The sequence below is a fragment of the Branchiostoma belcheri genome, unplaced genomic scaffold (genome assembly GCF_001625305.1).
Source record: "Branchiostoma belcheri isolate BF01 breed outbred unplaced genomic scaffold, Haploidv18h27 scaffold71, whole genome shotgun sequence".
NCBI classification, from domain to species: domain Eukaryota; kingdom Metazoa; phylum Chordata; class Leptocardii; order Amphioxiformes; family Branchiostomatidae; genus Branchiostoma; species Branchiostoma belcheri.
Genome location: NW_017804365.1, coordinates 284,946 through 303,212, shown reverse-complemented (window position 1 = coordinate 303,212; position 18,267 = coordinate 284,946). Strand labels below are relative to the sequence as shown.

General features: G+C 39.0%; 1 protein-coding gene across 1 annotated transcript in view; it reads right to left on the bottom strand.

Moving 5' to 3' along the window:
* LOC109484921 (WD repeat-containing protein 27-like) overlaps window positions 1-18,267 on the bottom strand; it is a 102,578-nt gene that overhangs the window by 60,423 nt on the left and 23,888 nt on the right. Inside the window, exon 6 of the mRNA XM_019788273.1 lies at window positions 7,108-7,197. Within this exon, the coding sequence (XP_019643832.1) occupies window positions 7,108-7,197 (90 nt within the window). The remainder of the gene's footprint in view (window positions 1-7,107; window positions 7,198-18,267) is intronic.

The following is an 18,267-nucleotide window of genomic DNA, read 5'->3' as shown; positions in this document are numbered from 1 at the left end:
GGAACAGGCCAAAATTGATGCGCACGGACGTCATCCAAAGAATTACCTGGACGTGGCCTAAGAGGTTACACCCCACAGCATCTGTCACCATGGTCACCAAATACCAAGGACTGAGGGTGCCACCTCACAGTGTGCACATTCTTGCCCTGTGTTTTCCACCCACTTGTCTGCCCTAGGTCACTCCCTGACCACCAGTCAGTGCCACTGACCGCCAGTTACCCCCTAAGGATGTAACGTAATGATTTTCATCCTTATATAGTATGAGATAAGATGAGGTTGATCCACGGTAAAGAGTTTGTCACGTTTCAGGTTAATGCACTCTTACTTGTAACTCACTGAGTCTAAGGTTTAAGTGTCAATCATTTACTTGGGGCTTAGACACAGTAATTATTCCATTAAAATTCATCAGAAAAAAGCAATTTCTAACATGTTATATACATGTACAATGTTGGTTTTGATATGTAACAAAATGGCAACCATCTAATCATTTGCTACAAGAATTTGGAGATCTCATACCTCCATGAAATGTTTAGAGCTTTAATTTGTAAATGTTCTATTTGTCTCATTGATTATTCATTAAGGTTGTAATTAGCATAACAATCATGTATCTTAATTTAATTTATGGTTTTCTCAACTTAAATCACACATGTTCTCTATGTAAAACTCCTATCCTTTGGCAAGGTTTAAATTCAAAAGTTAAACCAATAAGACAGCAGATACATGCCCATCAAAGTTTAGCAATTTTTGCATTTGTAGACGTTTTTGTTTTGCATTCCTGAGTTTTGACAGACACTGACAGTATTACAATGAAGGCAGGGCTATAGATTCAGTCTATGGCACTTGTGTGTTTTATCCCACTGATAATACACTCCCTCGCTGGGATGTCTGAACATGTGGCTCATCCTACTGATCGTGATACCACAAAAACATCATGACATTTGCCTAGTGTCATCTGAGGCCATCACTGGTGACTGGGTGAGCAACTGAATTCCTGTACACAAAAGCGGTCACTGCTCTAGGCACTAATTTACATCCCTTATCATCAAGGCCATCAAAAATATATGTCTTAATATCAAATTATAATCCATTCTCCTGTAAACTGTGAATACTTATGGTAACGTTAGGAAGCATAATAATGGTATTTGGCACAAAATGATAGAAGTGTTAAATTCCCTGTGAGTTACCACAAAAACATTGTAGAGTTAACAATTTTTTTTATAGTTCAGTGTCATCTGAGGACAACACAATGCTGAGAACTGCTCCGGGATACATACACTGTAAAGGCAGTTACCACCGTACCCTACAGTAATTAAAGTAACTAAACTTCTATCATTAGGCCACACCAATTTAATTTGTTGGTTCTCTGATTTTTTTTTTTTCAAATATGAAGCAACAGGACAAAAAAATAAATAAAAATAAAAACAGGTCTAGGCATCCTATGATAGCGCCCCAATTGCTATGATAGGAGCCATGAAGTCAACACAAAAGGCTGGGTTAATATTTAATTTATATATAAATTTTGAACTTTTAATCAAAATGATCAAACCATTGCATTGATAGATGGAAAAAGTGTAACAACTAGGAAGAAAAGGACTTTCGTCAACTGTTGGGGGCAAAATATGAGCATATGTATGTTGATTCAGAACCAGAATCCTTTTTTTTTTTGCAAATCAGAAAAAAATAAAGAGGCAAATCCGACAACCAACAAATTTAATTGGTGTGACCTTAAGGTCATCAAAAAAAGATACTGAAAAATTTCATATTAAATCATAATCCATTCTACTGTAACTTCTGGACAATGACAAATGACACACTGTCATGTGCTATAAATTCATTTTGACTTGAGTTACCTCATTCTGGCATAGCCTCCAAGCAGACTTAATGTTGCTGGCTGGAAAAATGGTTGAGTAATAGCGAAGAAGGGATCTGGAGAATAATTTGCTACTTGACCACCATAGGGATTCATTTGCCCACAGAGTTTCCGAGTGGAAATGTTACAGGAGCTTACCACAGGCTCACTCCCCTGGACAATTATTGACCTGATTTTAACTAAATTCTACTATCCATCACACCTAATACCAAGGCCTGGTTAAGACATCTGTTGCTGCTAGCCGACTGGTTTGTAACAGATTGTTTCACACCATGGTAGTCATATTATACCTTTGAACTGAAGGGGGGCTAGCAAAATGCCATTTTTCTAGCTGTAAATTTTCTGATGAAGGGGATACTAGTTATTACTGTCTGCAATAATGCTGATGGTACATCTACATTATAATTCAAGTACAGGGTGCATTGACACGTCATTAATACACAGATCAACCTTTAGAACAGCTTGCAATACAATACAGTCAAACTTGCCCAAGCGCCACTTCTGTAAGCCAGCCATATGGACTATTTTTCTTGGTCCTGATTTTTTATTCCCACAGATGTATTTAAGCCACTTGTCCAATGCGACCATGACTGGTACACTTTGGAACTTCACATGGCCCAATCTCTGCCTATGAGGACCGCATCATTTTCAATCGTTTGGCATAAAACATTTTTTTATGATAACTTGAATGTCTACCAAGAAATTTGAACAAATTGGCCAGTTTGCCATTGACTTTGACAGCATAACAGTTTTTACGCAATGTAAAATGTAACCAACTGGGCCACTTTAGGTCAATATAATGGGCAGTCTGTTGTAAAATGGGTAGTAGAGTTTTCTCGGTCTACAATGTATGTCCTATCTTGTCCCCATGCTTTTTGTACAAAATGTATAAGGAGACCATTTGTCGAAGAAGACCAATTTTCCTTGGTGGTCTTCTTAGACACGTTTGACTGTATAAGTATGACTTAACCTTGCGAGTGTCACAGTGATTGTAACGCTCAGGTTTAACAAGGTCTGACCTTGGAAAGGTTAATGAAAGGTGCCCGGCATTACTACCAGGTAATCTCATTCAAATTAGAGGGTGGGCTATTTCAAGGTGAATTAGTTAAACACCTGGTTAGTTTCTGATAGACAGGGGCCGCTGTCAATCAAGCAGGTGAGATACCTGGTAGGCTTCGTTAGACGGGTGGTATGTAAAACAATTTAAAAGACACAGTTCCAAGAAGCCAGAAGGAGACAAGGAGTCAGCCTCGCTGATGTAACGGCCGACCTGTAATTAACCTCTGCAAACACATCTGTCAATCACGGTTTCCTAAACAACAACTTCGTTAATACACTTCACAGGTTAATCACTGAACACGGTTAGAGATGTTTTATCCATACGGTCCTTTGAATCTAAGGCATGAAATGAATCACCAGAAAAGTTGTTTTCATGAAAAAGCCAACAAAAGGCCAGGTGTGCACCTTTGGGCATTCTACGTCGATCTGTAACTCTCATTATTTCCCCAAGTCTTCTTGGAACTAGTCCTTTTTTACCTGCTTTGCACATTTTTTTAGACTACTAAGAAGCTCCAAAGTCAACCTTGCCTTTTGCTGACAAACAGTTACGGACATGACAAACAATAATCGTCTCTTTATGGTTCAAAGAAAGAACCTGAAATCTGCAATTCACCAATAGTTGCATCGTGCACATATTTGTATAGCATTCAAAGATATCTCTGCAAAAAGTACTATATTTATTTGAGACAAACTGTGTTACTGTTGGATTGAAATATCACATTATAAAATACTCGATTTCGTATTAGTCCTTTTAGACTTTTTTTCCGACAAAATAAGAATGTATACACAATGTACCTTCTCACATTATTGCTAAAAAAGAGATTCTCCAATGTTATCAATGAGATTGCTTCAATCATGTGGACTGTGCCAAACATCGCCCACTATTTGGCCTGGAGCACCTCCCCTGACTCCACACTATCTCCTATCTGATGTGGCTCTTGTACATATCTAGTACAATCTTATACATGATGCCAGTATTCCAGGGCTATAGATAAGCTGAAATTGCCAGGGGAAGATTGTATTTAAGAGACTAATTACCGTATTGCAGATTAGGAGGATCGGTAGACATACCAAGACATAGCAAGCATCCTTAGATCGGTATCACACCAGCCACTAAGTAAGTACAGTTAAGATCTTGATTAACTTCTCTTCCCACGCATTTTACACACGGTTTTATCTTGTTTATTTCTTGTGCAAAAGTTGTGTAAATCCTGCAAAAGCTGTGTAAAAGCAGTGGTTAAAACTTGTGCTAAAGGCCTGAAAACAGCGTGCCCTAATTAGTTGCAATCGCATGTGGCTATCAATAATGTAGAACCACATGTGATTATGCTAATATCTACACCCGTTTAACAGAAGAAATGAGTGCGATGTAAATGAGAAGTGCATGGCTTTTGCACAATATTTTAATAGAGAAATACACACGGCTTTTAATCGTGCTTCGCACAATGTTTTATCACAATTTTCACGCATGCAGATGGGAAGTTATTTCAGCTCTTTACTGTGGTATTGTAGTGTGATCTGTACACTGGTATCTCCTGCCAATAACATCCACTCCAGGGATGCTGCCCCCCACCCCCATCTCCGTCTCCTCACCTTGGGTCAAGGTCGTATTGAAGGACATTGGGTTTATTTTCTGTTGGCAGCTGCTGTCTGCACACTCCACCAGCCTTTGCTACATCTGAGTGATTAGTAACATGTACACAAAGAATAAATCACCCTCCTAACCACCCGGTGAGAGATTTTTTTACCATGTATTCCGTCGCTACACCCACAGTTGGCTCTCAAGGCCGAGACACCGCACGGAGGTGGTAGAGGTTCATTTGCCTCAAGTGAACCAGGCTGACTTCCAGCCTGCAATTTGCTACAGATATAAACAACCTCCTCCTGGGCATGATAACACCTACCTGTTGCTGGCATCCACCAGAACTTTAACGTGGGTACCGTTACAAATGACTTTGATGCAGCACGCTGCGATCAAATCTTACATGATGTACCAAATCCAATTATATTAAGACTTAGTAACATAAATATCCCCCAAACACAACAAGAAATTTTAATCTGAAATTTTTGACTTTCAGGAAGTACAATTATAAGACTTAGTAACGTTACTTGGTCTATGTTTAATTAAACAGATTAAGATATAACATAAATATCCCCCAAACAAGAAATTTTAATCTGAAATTTTTGACTTTCAGGAAGTACATGTATTTCCTGTTTTCATTAATTTATTCGAACAAGCAAGGAAATGATGCAAGGTTGGAGAGTTGCTCAGGCAATCCTCAGCTTCCTGAATTCCCCCATATATCAACCTCTAATTCCTGCCAGATCCTGACCAGATTCTGGGACCTTCAAGTACATCCCCCTGTGTCTGCTGTCATTCTGCTTATCAATCTCTCCCCCACCCACGTGCTGTCAACCTACTTTACCTGTCCAAACATACATACAAACCCACAGACAACCTACCCAAAACAATACTTCCATGCCAAGAAGTAAGAAGACTAAGTACTGCTTCATGCGTTTCTGTTAGTGTTGTCATGTTATTTTGCTAAATCTGTTCCTAAATCATCCAAAGATTTCCACCATCAGGCCACACCAATTTAATTTGTTGGTTCTCAGCGACAGGGCGAAAAAAAATAAAAATAAAAACAGGTCTAGGCATCCTATTTTAGCCCCAAATGCTACAATATGAGCCATGAAGTCAACAAAAAAGGCTGGGTTAAAATTTAAAGTATAAATTTTGAACTTTTAATCAAACCACTGCATTGATAGATGGAAAAAACTGTAACAACTAGGAAGAAAAGGAATTTCCTCAACTGTTGGGGGAAAAATATGAGCATTTTAGAGTTGATTCAGAACCAGAATCTTTTTTTTTTTTTGCAAATCAGAAAAAAATGAAGAGGCGAATCCGAGAACCAACATATTAAATTGGTGTGGCCTCAGCTTTGCTTACAAATAACCACGTCAGCATTACATATTACTAACATTAAAAGTCAAAATTTGCAGCCTTCATGACCTTTTCATACTGTTTTCAGGAATTCAATAAGTAACACATCATATGTTGACACTGTTTCCACGATCTTATAAACGTGACCATTGCCATTTTTCTTCTGGTAAGTATAACAGCTGCATCTCTTTATACCGTACTGCATTTGTCAAAAGTATCAAGATGGACCCAGTATACTCTTGGTCAGATTTCATAAAAACAACATGGGAGGGACAATAACAAGTCATTAACCCCAAAAAGGTATGCACAAACTAGGCAAGGGATTTTCAAAGATTTACATGATGATGTACAAATGTAGTTCTGATTAGGTAAGACTTAGGAATAACGTACTGATAGCTGAAGATGACACGGGATATCCCAGTCAAATTCATTTGTCAAATGGGTTTCTTCAGCCTTTTTAATGGGCTGCTAACAAGCTTTTATCCCAAGGAAAACAGTCTACTAATTCTACTACAGTAACTGCTGCTATTACTTGAACGTTACTGCATGCACCTAACTGCTACATGTACATGTGTATGACTACCGCTACTGCTACTGCTACTACTATTACTACTACTAGTACTACTACTACTACTACTGCTACTACTACTACTGCTGCTACTACTGCTACTGCTACTACTACTACTACTACTACTACTACTACTGCTACTACTACTACTGCTGCTGCTACTGTTACTACTCCTCCTCCTCCTACCCCTGCTACTTGATGTACTACATGTGTACTCCTGCTACTACTACTACACTGTACCATACTACTATACAACTACTCCTCCTCTTCCTGCTCCATGTACAACTACATGTACTACTACTACTATTGCACAGTTGCTACATGTACTACCATTACTACTGCTACCACTACTACTGATTACTCTCTATGCAATAAGGCATGGAGCCCCCCCCCCCCCACGTACAGCTGTACAGATCTCACTCAGGCCAGTGTCAATCTGGCAGGAAAGAACAATGACAGCCTTGGGATGTGCCCAGTTCCCAGACAATCCTCATTAAGACGCTCGTTAACCACACAGGGGACCCATGCGGCTTTACGGCCATCCCTCCTGATTTCGCGACCTGTAAACAGAGTTTCTCCTTTGTACAGGGTAGGCTTATTCAGGTTTATTGACACTGGACAGGTGTTTCTAATGATGAGGAAATGATGAGGTTCAAGGTGAATTACCTGTGACACTGAGAGGTTTGGTGAGTCCTGGCATCTTGAGGACCAGAGCTGACTTGTTGGCCAGTCCGCAGGCTAGGAAGGTCCCATCATCTGTGTTAGGGACAAAGAGATACATGTACAACACATTGTAAACATGAAAGAAATGTGATTGAATAAAAAAAACAACACTTTTTAATCATTCTGATTATGCATCGCCCACTTTAGAACAATGCTGTGCCTCTAGTGTCATTTCATTCAGCATGTCTGCAGAACATACTGCACCTGCACGAAACCCGTAATGTATTGTGGCAGAACGTCTCGTTTGAGCTCGTATCCGCGTATAAAAGGACGACATCCCATCTATACTTTTCAAATGTTGGTTCGGAAAAGATAACGTCTGCAACAGGAAAAATTCTGACCAAACATCCGATAAAAACTTGAAAAATCTGGCTCTTGCACAGGCGCAGTACGTTCTGCCCACATGCTAATTCAGATTGTTCTTCCGTCACCTTCCAATCAACCACTTGGACTGTCAGTCATCACAAGAAGTAAACTAAGTTACAATGACCACATTGGTCTTACTTTCTGTAGCCACTTCACATGTGCTACTCATCTCCAGGCCACATCTGATCCTCATCCTTTCATCAACATAACTACATCATAACAGCATCTTATCATCAAAGACAAGTTGTTACATGGCCTGAGTCTGAGGTATTTATGCATCAAGACCATTATGGGTGGGAACATGGTGTCTGATTCAAGAATACCAGCCAAAGATTTTTATCTTGTTTGATATTTATCATATTGATGATTTATCATGTTGGAAGCAAATCATGTATCACTGTTATTGCATACTTATTGGTGGACATGTAGGTAAACTATTTCAGGCTTATAATTCAAAGAATACAGTCATAACTATGACTGGAAACACAACACGTAGAGAGAAAAAATACAAAATCAAGGTCAAGAGAAAGCTCTTCCTAAACAATTTATCACCGTCTGTTATCTACACAAAAATACATGAATAACTAGAAAGGCCAATATTTGCTTTGGAGCAAATACAGCGATGGGTTCACCACATTTTACGACATGGCAGGGAAAGAATGAGAAACACAAGGGAAAACAATGATTTACATTGATATAACTATAATATGAAGTAACATACAACTAAAACAACAGTTGGATAGCTATTCCCTACATTATTGGTTAGGATTTTTAATTGCATAATGCAAACTGTTGATTTTCAAAATAAAAAAAAAACGTTCATGCCCCGCATTCCAATGCTGGAGCAGGAAAGCTTGAAATACCTACCAAAACACTTGAATACAGACATACTGTCAGTATGGAAATGCTCTGTGCAGGTGTTAATCAAGTTAAATCCCAACAGCCAATCAGCAAGAAGAATAGAGGAAAGCTGCATGCCTATTGGTTGATGCCCTGCATTCCATTGTGATGACTCATGCCCAAACGTGGTAAATACGGCACACTAACACAATAATACATTTGCTATAACACAGCCAAAAAACTCAAATAAAACCATTCTAAAAGCCTGTATCACAAAAATTTAAAAAACGCCTAGGGGTATTTGCCCATTGTACCTCCATACCAAATTTCAGGACCTTAGGCCCTAAAATGAAGAAGCTGAATCCATTTAAAGATATGGCAGGAGGAGAAGAAGGAGGAGAATCATCAGCAAAGACAATATGGTTTCACCACACCACTTCGTGGTGGGGTGAACCCATAATAAATTATGATATGGGAAAATAAGGATCAAGTGTCCAACGTTGGATTAAACAACACAATGTTTTCAGGTATTTTTTGGTCAAATTACTACTACATACATGTAACGTTACATCAATGAGATTGGAAGAAGTCTAGTTATTTGCAGTTTGCAAACAAATCATACTTTAATGACACTGTGAAGAGAAGGTAAAATACGGGCAAATGCAAATGGTAATTTAAAAGAAAACGGATTCTTGACATGACAACACATGGAATTTGGGAGTGCGGTAAAAAGGTGAAGGTAGCAGTGTGATTTATTTGGCATAGCCGCAGCTCTGACATGTTGCCACCAGCGCTGTCAAGTAACTGCATCAAGAACAAGGCATAAACTGATACAGACATGTGGGGTCTACCGTACCAGGCCTCGGGAAGGGGAATGCACGGATGGCCGCCACCTTTGCATCATGGGTAGTGAGCGTACCACATGTGGAGATGGCACGGTGTTTGTTTCAGCATTGCATGATGGGAATTTCACCTTGAAGGCATGGAATATATGCTTGTCACGTCTTTTCGTGACAAGCATATATTCCATACCTTCAAGGTGAAATACATCAAAGATTTTGCTTTTTTGGGGGGGCAATTTCTTTTTTTTCTGAGAGATCTAAATGCTAAAACACAACTTACATAGAGTGTTTGCATACCTTTTTCGTTCAGGTACAGCCTGCAATCTCAATTAATCATAGCTGGCCTATGTTATCGGTGAATTGTTTGTGAAGCAAAATTGGTCAAAAGTCATAAAGGAGTGTTCGGTTAGTGTCCATGTCCACAGCCTAGTTTTGCCATCTATATAATGGCAAAACATCCCATAAATACAAACAATTCAACAAACTTGTTCCCAAAACCTTTTGCAGAGAGCCCAAAATTTACCATCAAGCATTGACAGGATCCTCCCATGTAGACCCTCAACATCTAGGGTGCCATCTGGACATCAACATCTCCATTGTTTAATAACCCCTTTTTAAATGACGCATTACAGAAAAGACTTGCTATCTCTGTCTGTTAGTGGCTTGAAAGGATCAACACAACTAAGTGTAGCCTTAACGCACATTTAGAGAGGATGTAGATAAGAAATTTTTTTATTCCTGAAATTTGAAAAGTCAATTGCAACTGAGGGACTGACCACGAATACAGGAATCTCAAACGAAGCCTGTGGTTTCTATCTACTTGTAGTAAAGACAAAACAAGGTCTAACATCAAGTGGTTGAAAAAAGAAAAACTTACTACCATCAGACAAAAGAATTTGAACCATCCAGCAATACAGAAGAAATACTTGTGGTTTACAGGGCTTGGCTCCATCTGATGAGAGAAACACAGAATTCTAGACATCTAATGTAAACTGTTGAGTCAAGTTCGGCGTTCTATGGGGATTACCAGAAGACACTGGAATTCAGATGGCTGACATTTAGAGTTGTCAGAGCATCAACAGAAGCCCGCCTACAAGGAACTGGGAGGTACAGTTACCGTCTGCGTACAGCGCTTAGCAGGGATGTGCAAAGAAAATAATCTGTGAATGCCAGCTTTCATTCTACCTGTAATCTAAGCTATTACGCTATGCCGTTAATACTAGAAATTGACTTTTACGATGTGATAATATTGTACACGAGCTCCAAAGTACATTGTATACCTGTATACCACCGAACAAGAAATTAAAACTAGAAATACAAAATTCGCAAATGTTATTTTCGAAACACATTACATGTACATTGAAACATACAGGCAAAGGCAAAAAACACAAGCTATAAGTAGAATTCCACCAGTTTCTACATTTATTAGGTATTGTGAAGTTTCATTACTATTAGTTGAGATCACTGTCAGTTACAGTATGAGATGTACATTGACCGTAATTTCGTTTAAAAAATCATCTATGACTGTATTGTATGTATCTTTAGAATCTCTCCTGGAAGAGAGGTGATCACTAAACACACTTTTGTAATACATTTTCAATGCTTAGATGATTATGAATACTGCCATTAAGCAATGGTTAAAGAGTGAATTAAAATCACATTACTTTATTCTTGGTGAATACATGTTCTGACTCAAAAGTTGAAAGCTCAACAGCTTGATACCTCACACATCTCAACACAGTTGTTTGACGTCCCACATTCTTGATCTACTTCCAAACCTTTAACATTCTTCCAAGGAGGTTCACTCCTTGGTTCTCAGAGACTAGAAAAGCACTGTAATTCACAATTTTTTTGCTGTACTGTACTTTTATGTTCCCATTTTTTGCAGTCACTTCTATACCGCAAACCTATCAATACCATGAACCCTAAATTTCTTCCCCTGCCGCAACTGTGAACATATAACTAAGATTTTTATTATTATGTAGTTTCACGAACATGTCCATTTTCTCACACTGCAAACTTTTGCTATGTAGTAAACATAAATTGAATTAAGGTATACGAATCACAGTACATAGACGCTGCCTGAGACAAAGAAGCTCCATCCAACATGACAGAGGTGAGACATCTCCTGCAGCTATCTGCCTACATCCTGACACTGTTCCGCACAAACCATTCCCCACTGTTCTACAAAATTCCATGCTAGAAATTCCACGGAAAAACGGGTTATCTCTGGAGGAAAAAGGATTGTAAACACCAGAAAACAGGTGATACAGCAAATTGTGACAAAGGAAGACCTGATCATAATGATACATTATGAGATTTTAGAGGTATTTCTGTATTGTACCATCTTAATATGTGTATAAACAACAGAGTTGATGTCATTGAAATCAGCCAGATAGCGGTAGTATGTTGTAGATACACGTAGAAAGATACCAGCGATACTGTAATTCATTTTTATGTTCACGGTACCAAAAGTTTGCGGTCTGAAGAGAAATGGAGGTGGTCACAGATCTATATGTTCATGGTGGTGCAGGTGCAGAAAAAAAGAAAGTCTGAGTGAGCGAATTATTTGTGAATGGTAATGATAAGTTTGAAGTGCAGATTCTGAAGTGACTGCAAAAACCATGGTAAAAGTACTGCAAAATTAAGAATTACAGTATATTGGATAGTGGATGGCCTTTTGAGATGAATGGGATGACAGTACCTGGAGATGCCGCTGCACATCTTTTTTATCTAACCAGCCTATCATTTCCAGTCCACAGAAAAAGAGAAAATACTTGTAAACAAGGTACACTTGAATTTGATGGTGGCTAGATTTAAACTAAACCCCCGGTGGGGAAAGCTGTTAAGTCCTGCGGAATGCCAGACTAAAGCTTGGCAGATCTGGCTACTGGACAAGTTGGAGGGAGACCTTCACTGTACACAGCGCCATGGCTGAAGGTCGTTCTGCACAGCCATACCAGCCTGCCGTGCCTGAATCTGACTGACAGTTGTGGAGATTGGTGTCACCAGGTTGAGCTACTGGACCTGTCCCCAGAAATCCCAGATGGGGACATGGTTCTCATTAGGCTGCATCCAAAGTTCAAAAACAGCCAGAGCAGTTGAACTACAATACAGTGTAGTGGGCTTCAAATATGCCAGGTTATTTTTAGTGTACTAGGTATTTCTGATGTCTACTTGCACCAAACCTGCACTGGTCCATGTAGTATGTACTGGGTATATGCAGGTTAGTGCAGGTAAAATTGGAGCTGTGCAGGTATTTCTGATGTCTACCTGCACCTAACCTGCACTGGTCCATGTACTGGGTATATGCAGGTTGGTGCAGGTAAAATTGGAGCTGTGCAGGTATTTCTGATGTCTACCTGCATCTAACCTGCACTGGTCCATGTACTGGGTATATGCAGGTTAGTGCAGGTAAAATTGGAGCTGCACAGGTATTTCTGATGTCTACCTGCACCTAACCTGTACTGGTCCGTGTACTGGGTATATATGCAGGTTAGTGCAGGTAAAATTGGAGCTGCACAGGTATTTCTGATGTCTACCTGCACCACACCTGCACCGGGCCAGTCGTATTAGGTGTATGTGTATTTTTATTTGCTGCATTGACTGTTACCACCTATTAAGTATAAAAAAAATAATGGCAATAGTTTCTGAACAGTTAATATCATCTATACTTCCTAAAGTCTAAGTGGTGCAGGTAGAATTTGTCAGGTAATTTTCAATGTTACCTGCACCAGTGCAGGTCTGCAGAAAAAAGGATTTTGAGCCCTGCAGTATTATTAGCTAAAGAAACGGGAAAAGAGTGATGTGGTTTAGTATTATTATGACAGTGTTTGTGCAATGTTGGTTCCATTTGAATGTGTACTGTGACAGCCTTCAACTTCGTGCAAGGAAGGTCTAACTTTTGAACTTGGCTTTACATCAGAAAACTGTTACTCAAGCAACTGGACATATATAGATTTTGAAACTCTATCAAAATCTATCAAGTTGCTTGACTCGTTTGTGTACCTCATTACTTGGATGTCTAGCCTAATTAGTAATTTGAAATGTCTTTACATGTACACCATAACAAATTGGACAACCAGAACTTACATTTGTACATGTAAGAATTAGTAATGGCTGAAATTGATGAAAAGAACTTTAGACTTGTACAAGTTCTGGGAAAACAAGATTAGATCTTTAAAACGATAACATGTTTCAGCTTAAGAAGCGGATTTTTATAGGCTTTATAGCCTCTTATCCGACCATTATGTATGTATGTATGTATGTATGTAAGATAGAAAGAGGTGAGCTGTCTTTGCTGTGTTGATCTAATAATAAGCATCAAAACTTCATTATGAAAGATAGAGTTTAATTATGTTCCATTTTTTGCCATGGATCTTTCATATGTCCTATATTTTTTGGGAACATACAGTATTCAGTGTCGAACATTGCTTGGTTATCTCTGCCTACTATCCCAGCACGTTGCCCAATATCACAAGCTGAAAATACAATTATGGTTACTGTAACACAACATTCAACATTTGTCTTCCGCTAGGCTGGGTTAGTAGTCACATTTGGTGACAGCTTCAACTTTGTAAAGAGACAGGTTTTCATTCATGAATGTGTCTCGTTTCTGTCAATACTGTAAAAAGCCGGGCCTGGCATTTTTCAAACTGTCAAAGCTAGGAATTAGGTGAATGATATGATGTATGTGTATCTAAGGTTGAAGGTGTAGTCAGTGGAGACGGGCACAAATAGCTTTTCTACCCTGTAAATTGGACAGATGTGACCAGCCTGTGGTACAATGTAGGATGGAGTGCCAATTGGCAATAATGCACAGTAGACAATATACAGAAAGACACAAACAAGCTAACAGGTGGCAGACTAGTGAAAAAGCTCCCCCTATCACAATTAAAACATTGGCTACTGTAGTGGTAGCTCGTAGACATTGAAGATTACACACAAGAACAAGAAACAGTCATGCAAATATCAGAGAGCTCTCAACCAAGAATTGAGATGTTCAACAACTCGTATTTTTCAAGAACTATCGTAGAACTTGGAACTCGATGCCACCAGATACAGATGGGGGATCATCACTAGAAAGCTTTTAACAACTCCTGCAGTTAGATGTGTAAAGATTGGGTGTAGCAGGTCATTCGGTGTAATATAGCCAGCTGCCTCCGTGCCGCGTGCCTGCGAAGCTGGTGTGTTATGCTGAAGGGCGGTTATACCGGCTATACTGATACAGATACAGACTAGATTCTTGTCCCAGACAATATCATTCCAAGAAAGCTGAAAAGAATGCCAAGACGGGACGTCAGTTTCCTCTACATGTTAGGAACTTCAACTTGAGGCATTTGGTAAGGATATCTATGAGCTGTCACAGTCACTGATCTTTCTAATTAGACATAGTCTCCAGTGCCGTGAACCAGGTAACCTGCATGTTGGCAAAGCAACAACATACAGGGAAAAATGAAGATTGCATACTTTGATAAAGGTAGGAAATCAACTTTTGTTTTGACACAAGAAGATGGTAACTACAGTGTCTTAACAAGCAGTGGGGATGGACTGCAAGTGATATACAGGTTCAAATGGTCCGTGACCACACCAGATACATACCAAGGGTCTAGACTGAGGATTTCCGATCAATCATCTTTTTGTTTCAATAGCAAAGATGGAATGTCTTCTCAAATTGGCCATCCAGACGACAGGCCCCACTTTGATCAAGTCCAGGTTATTTTTGCAGGAGATATGAAGAGGTTACACAACATTAAACATTTACAATAACTACTGGTTGTTGTGTGAGAGTTTACACCATCATACACAGTGTTGGGTTTCGGTGGGATCTGTGTCCCATTATGATCTTGGAATTTATGAAGGTATGTGGCCGGCACAGGCACCCACTGTGTGAAGGTCGCTGGATGGTTCTGACATCTGAGGCAAATGTCCAAAACGACAAACAGGAAATACAAATTACCCACGACACCCACAGAAACCGACAGGTTGAAAGGTATTTCCACACTTTACTACCTTGTTTTCAACAATAATACTTGCCGAATACCACGGTAAATCAATTCTTTCTGGTGTCAATCTGTTCTTATAAGTTTATAGGCTAAGTGGCTACAGAATTGACATCTGACATGTTTATAGCACTCTGAGTTTCTTTCAAAGTGGATTTTCATGAATGAGGGTCTGTGCCTTTGTGCCTTTTTCTGGGAGGTGTGGCTAGCTATTTCAATTCACAGTTAATCCTGCTTTAATTAAATTCCCACATTGATTGTAAATGGTTGGTTGCTTTAATTCTACATAGCAGTGTCGTTATTTGTCATCGTTATGATTATTGACAAATTCTTTGTACAAATTCTTTGTAGTCATACAGTAGGTCAGAAAAGTCATGATGGAGTCTGTATTTATCAATGGAACAATCAAATGAACTTTTGCAATAACAAGCCAGTTTACCATCAAGTGTTGCCAACCCTCTCAAAATCTATCATCATGTTTTGTATTAAAGCCCTCCTAAATTTACTGTTCACTTGGAATAAACATTCTGGAACACTTGTTTCCCATCAAAATGCTTCAGACACAGATCATGATCATGGCCATGATGGCAGACGAAAAAGGAAGAAACCCCTTCCCCCTGCTATAACTGCAGCTCCGTTGCCTTGAGGGGAAAGAAACAAGAGAAAGTAGATCAAGCCAAGTACGAGCAAGAGCAAACGCTACAAACCCTGGAAGTGATTTGTAGAGAGATTTTTACAGACATGATAAACAGACGAATATTGATACCATATGATCTGGACTAACACATCCAAGTCTCCCTTGTGAAAACATATATCTTCATAAAATAGCTTTGATGTGAGATGTCTCTCTAACTTAGTCTTACAAAATATTCTTTTTAATATAATGAATGACTTGCAAGTTAGAATCTGGAATATATCTGAGAGATTCAAAGGTCAGTTGGTAGCTTCTTATGATATATGTCTGAAATCTTAACAAAAGTCATCAAGGGCAACTACAGTACGTCAAGTAAAAAAGGCTTACAAAACATCTCCACACAGGTAACAGGTGACATGACAATGAAGTCATGTACATGTATAGTTATACTAAAAGAGACAAAAGAAATGACCATTGTATTCAAACTTTCTCCACAAATTCCTTTGTTCACAAGTAATAAAATTACTTAGGCCATTCCAATTTAATCAATAATATTGTTTTTTTTCTGATTTGCCAAAAAAAAAATTCAAGTCGTGTATCAACTCCAAAATGCTATTACTATAATAACTTGTATGAGGAATGTCCTTGTGTTTCTAGATGTTACAGTTTTTCCATCTATTAAATGGTTTGACAAAAAGTTTAAAATTCATTGTTTGAATTACAAACCAGTGTTACAGTGTCTATGTTGACGTCATACAATGTACATGTAGCTCCTATATAGTACTACCTTTTGGAGCCATCATAGGATGCCTTGTTTGGTCTGTTTTCTCTTTTACTTTGCCAAGTCGCTTTACATTTTTTCTAAAAAAATCTGGGACCCAACAAATAAAATTTGGGGGGTCTTATAAATTCCAGGATGCGTAATGGACCAATGTAGTCACTGCGGTTTATAATACATTGTCAACTTACATGTACATCGTTCCATAAGTGTGTTCCATAAGTACATGTACATGGCTTAAAGGAGGACCCATGGGGTATTAATAAGAAAGTTGTTCCAAGCAGGTGGCAGTACTTAAGGGTAAATGTCATTGGGTTTAACCGTCCATCCCCCAAAAGAATGCCAAAATCAGGGGTCGTTGACCTTGAAGATGATGCCCTTTATGGGGCTCTATACCAGTAGTAGAATGCATAGTGACATTGATGCTGACATAACAAGGCAAAGTCACCATCATCATTCATAAGGTCTAGGAAAAGAAAATATGTGTTTCCTGTTTCAGTCCGGAAAAATTAGGGTCGGTATAGGTAGGGATTTTTTTTCTTCTTTTTAGACTTTGGTGACGATCTTAGAGATCCAACTTATACAATGCAGTTTAACAAAGTAAAACTTGCATGAGGACACTTGTATTTTTAATGTCAATGTTGGAAAACCGATTGTGCAACATTTCATCACACAGGTGTCAGATCATGGAGCTAGAAAAGGTCAATCAGCTCAACAAGTCTATGTCCCTTCCAGGGGTCCACACAAAATAAGGCTAGGGTCGGCAGTTTTTCTAGGGAAACAGGAAACTTGACATTTTCTTAGAGACGAATTTGACTTCAACAAAGCGGTCATGAATGTGGTTGTGTTTTGGAGGTAAAATCAAGTTCACATTTTGATGTTGACATTGGCACGCAGGTGTTATCATAGTCTTGTGCAAAGCTTTAAAAGTGCCCACTTTATTGGGGAATTTACGGTAGCTTGGGTTTAAGTTTCTGCTTGTTCTTGCCAAGTGTCGTCTCTCAATGTAAACACTTTAACACACTCCAAGGGGAAAGAAAAGAGAACGGTTGAGTGATAACCGTCAACCAAGAAGACTAGGCCACCGAATCTTTAAAAAAAATAGTCATTTTTCTTGTCTGTCAATGTCATACCATGCAAACCAAGGAACAGCGAAATTGCAATTTTTAGAAAATACAATACAATATCAAAGTAAAATTACCAACAGTGTTTTTGTAGCCGTTTTATTTTTTTAGAAAGGGCAGCTGAAACAAAATTATATCTACATGTACATCATGTGTGCGCATTTGTCATTGGTATTTATGACATTGCAGCTCATTTCAATTAATATTTAATTCTATTTCAGTCAAAATAACTTGACATATTCTTGTTCCTAACCAGACAAGTGTTATCAGTGAATGAAGACCATTCTGGGCATGTGTCCAAACCGCAACTACAACCAGTAATGGACACACCAGGCCAGCCAAGCTGAAACCTGCTCGCTGACACCTGTGTTTTGGCAGGGGGTCCTTCCTGTTTTTTACCTCCTGCATCAAAAGGAAATCGACAGATGATCCCTATTGCTGACACGAGAGTCCGGAATTGCGGCCCTGCCAAGAGATATCTCCGTCTGTTGACAGCAACAATTTACCAGTATCAGTT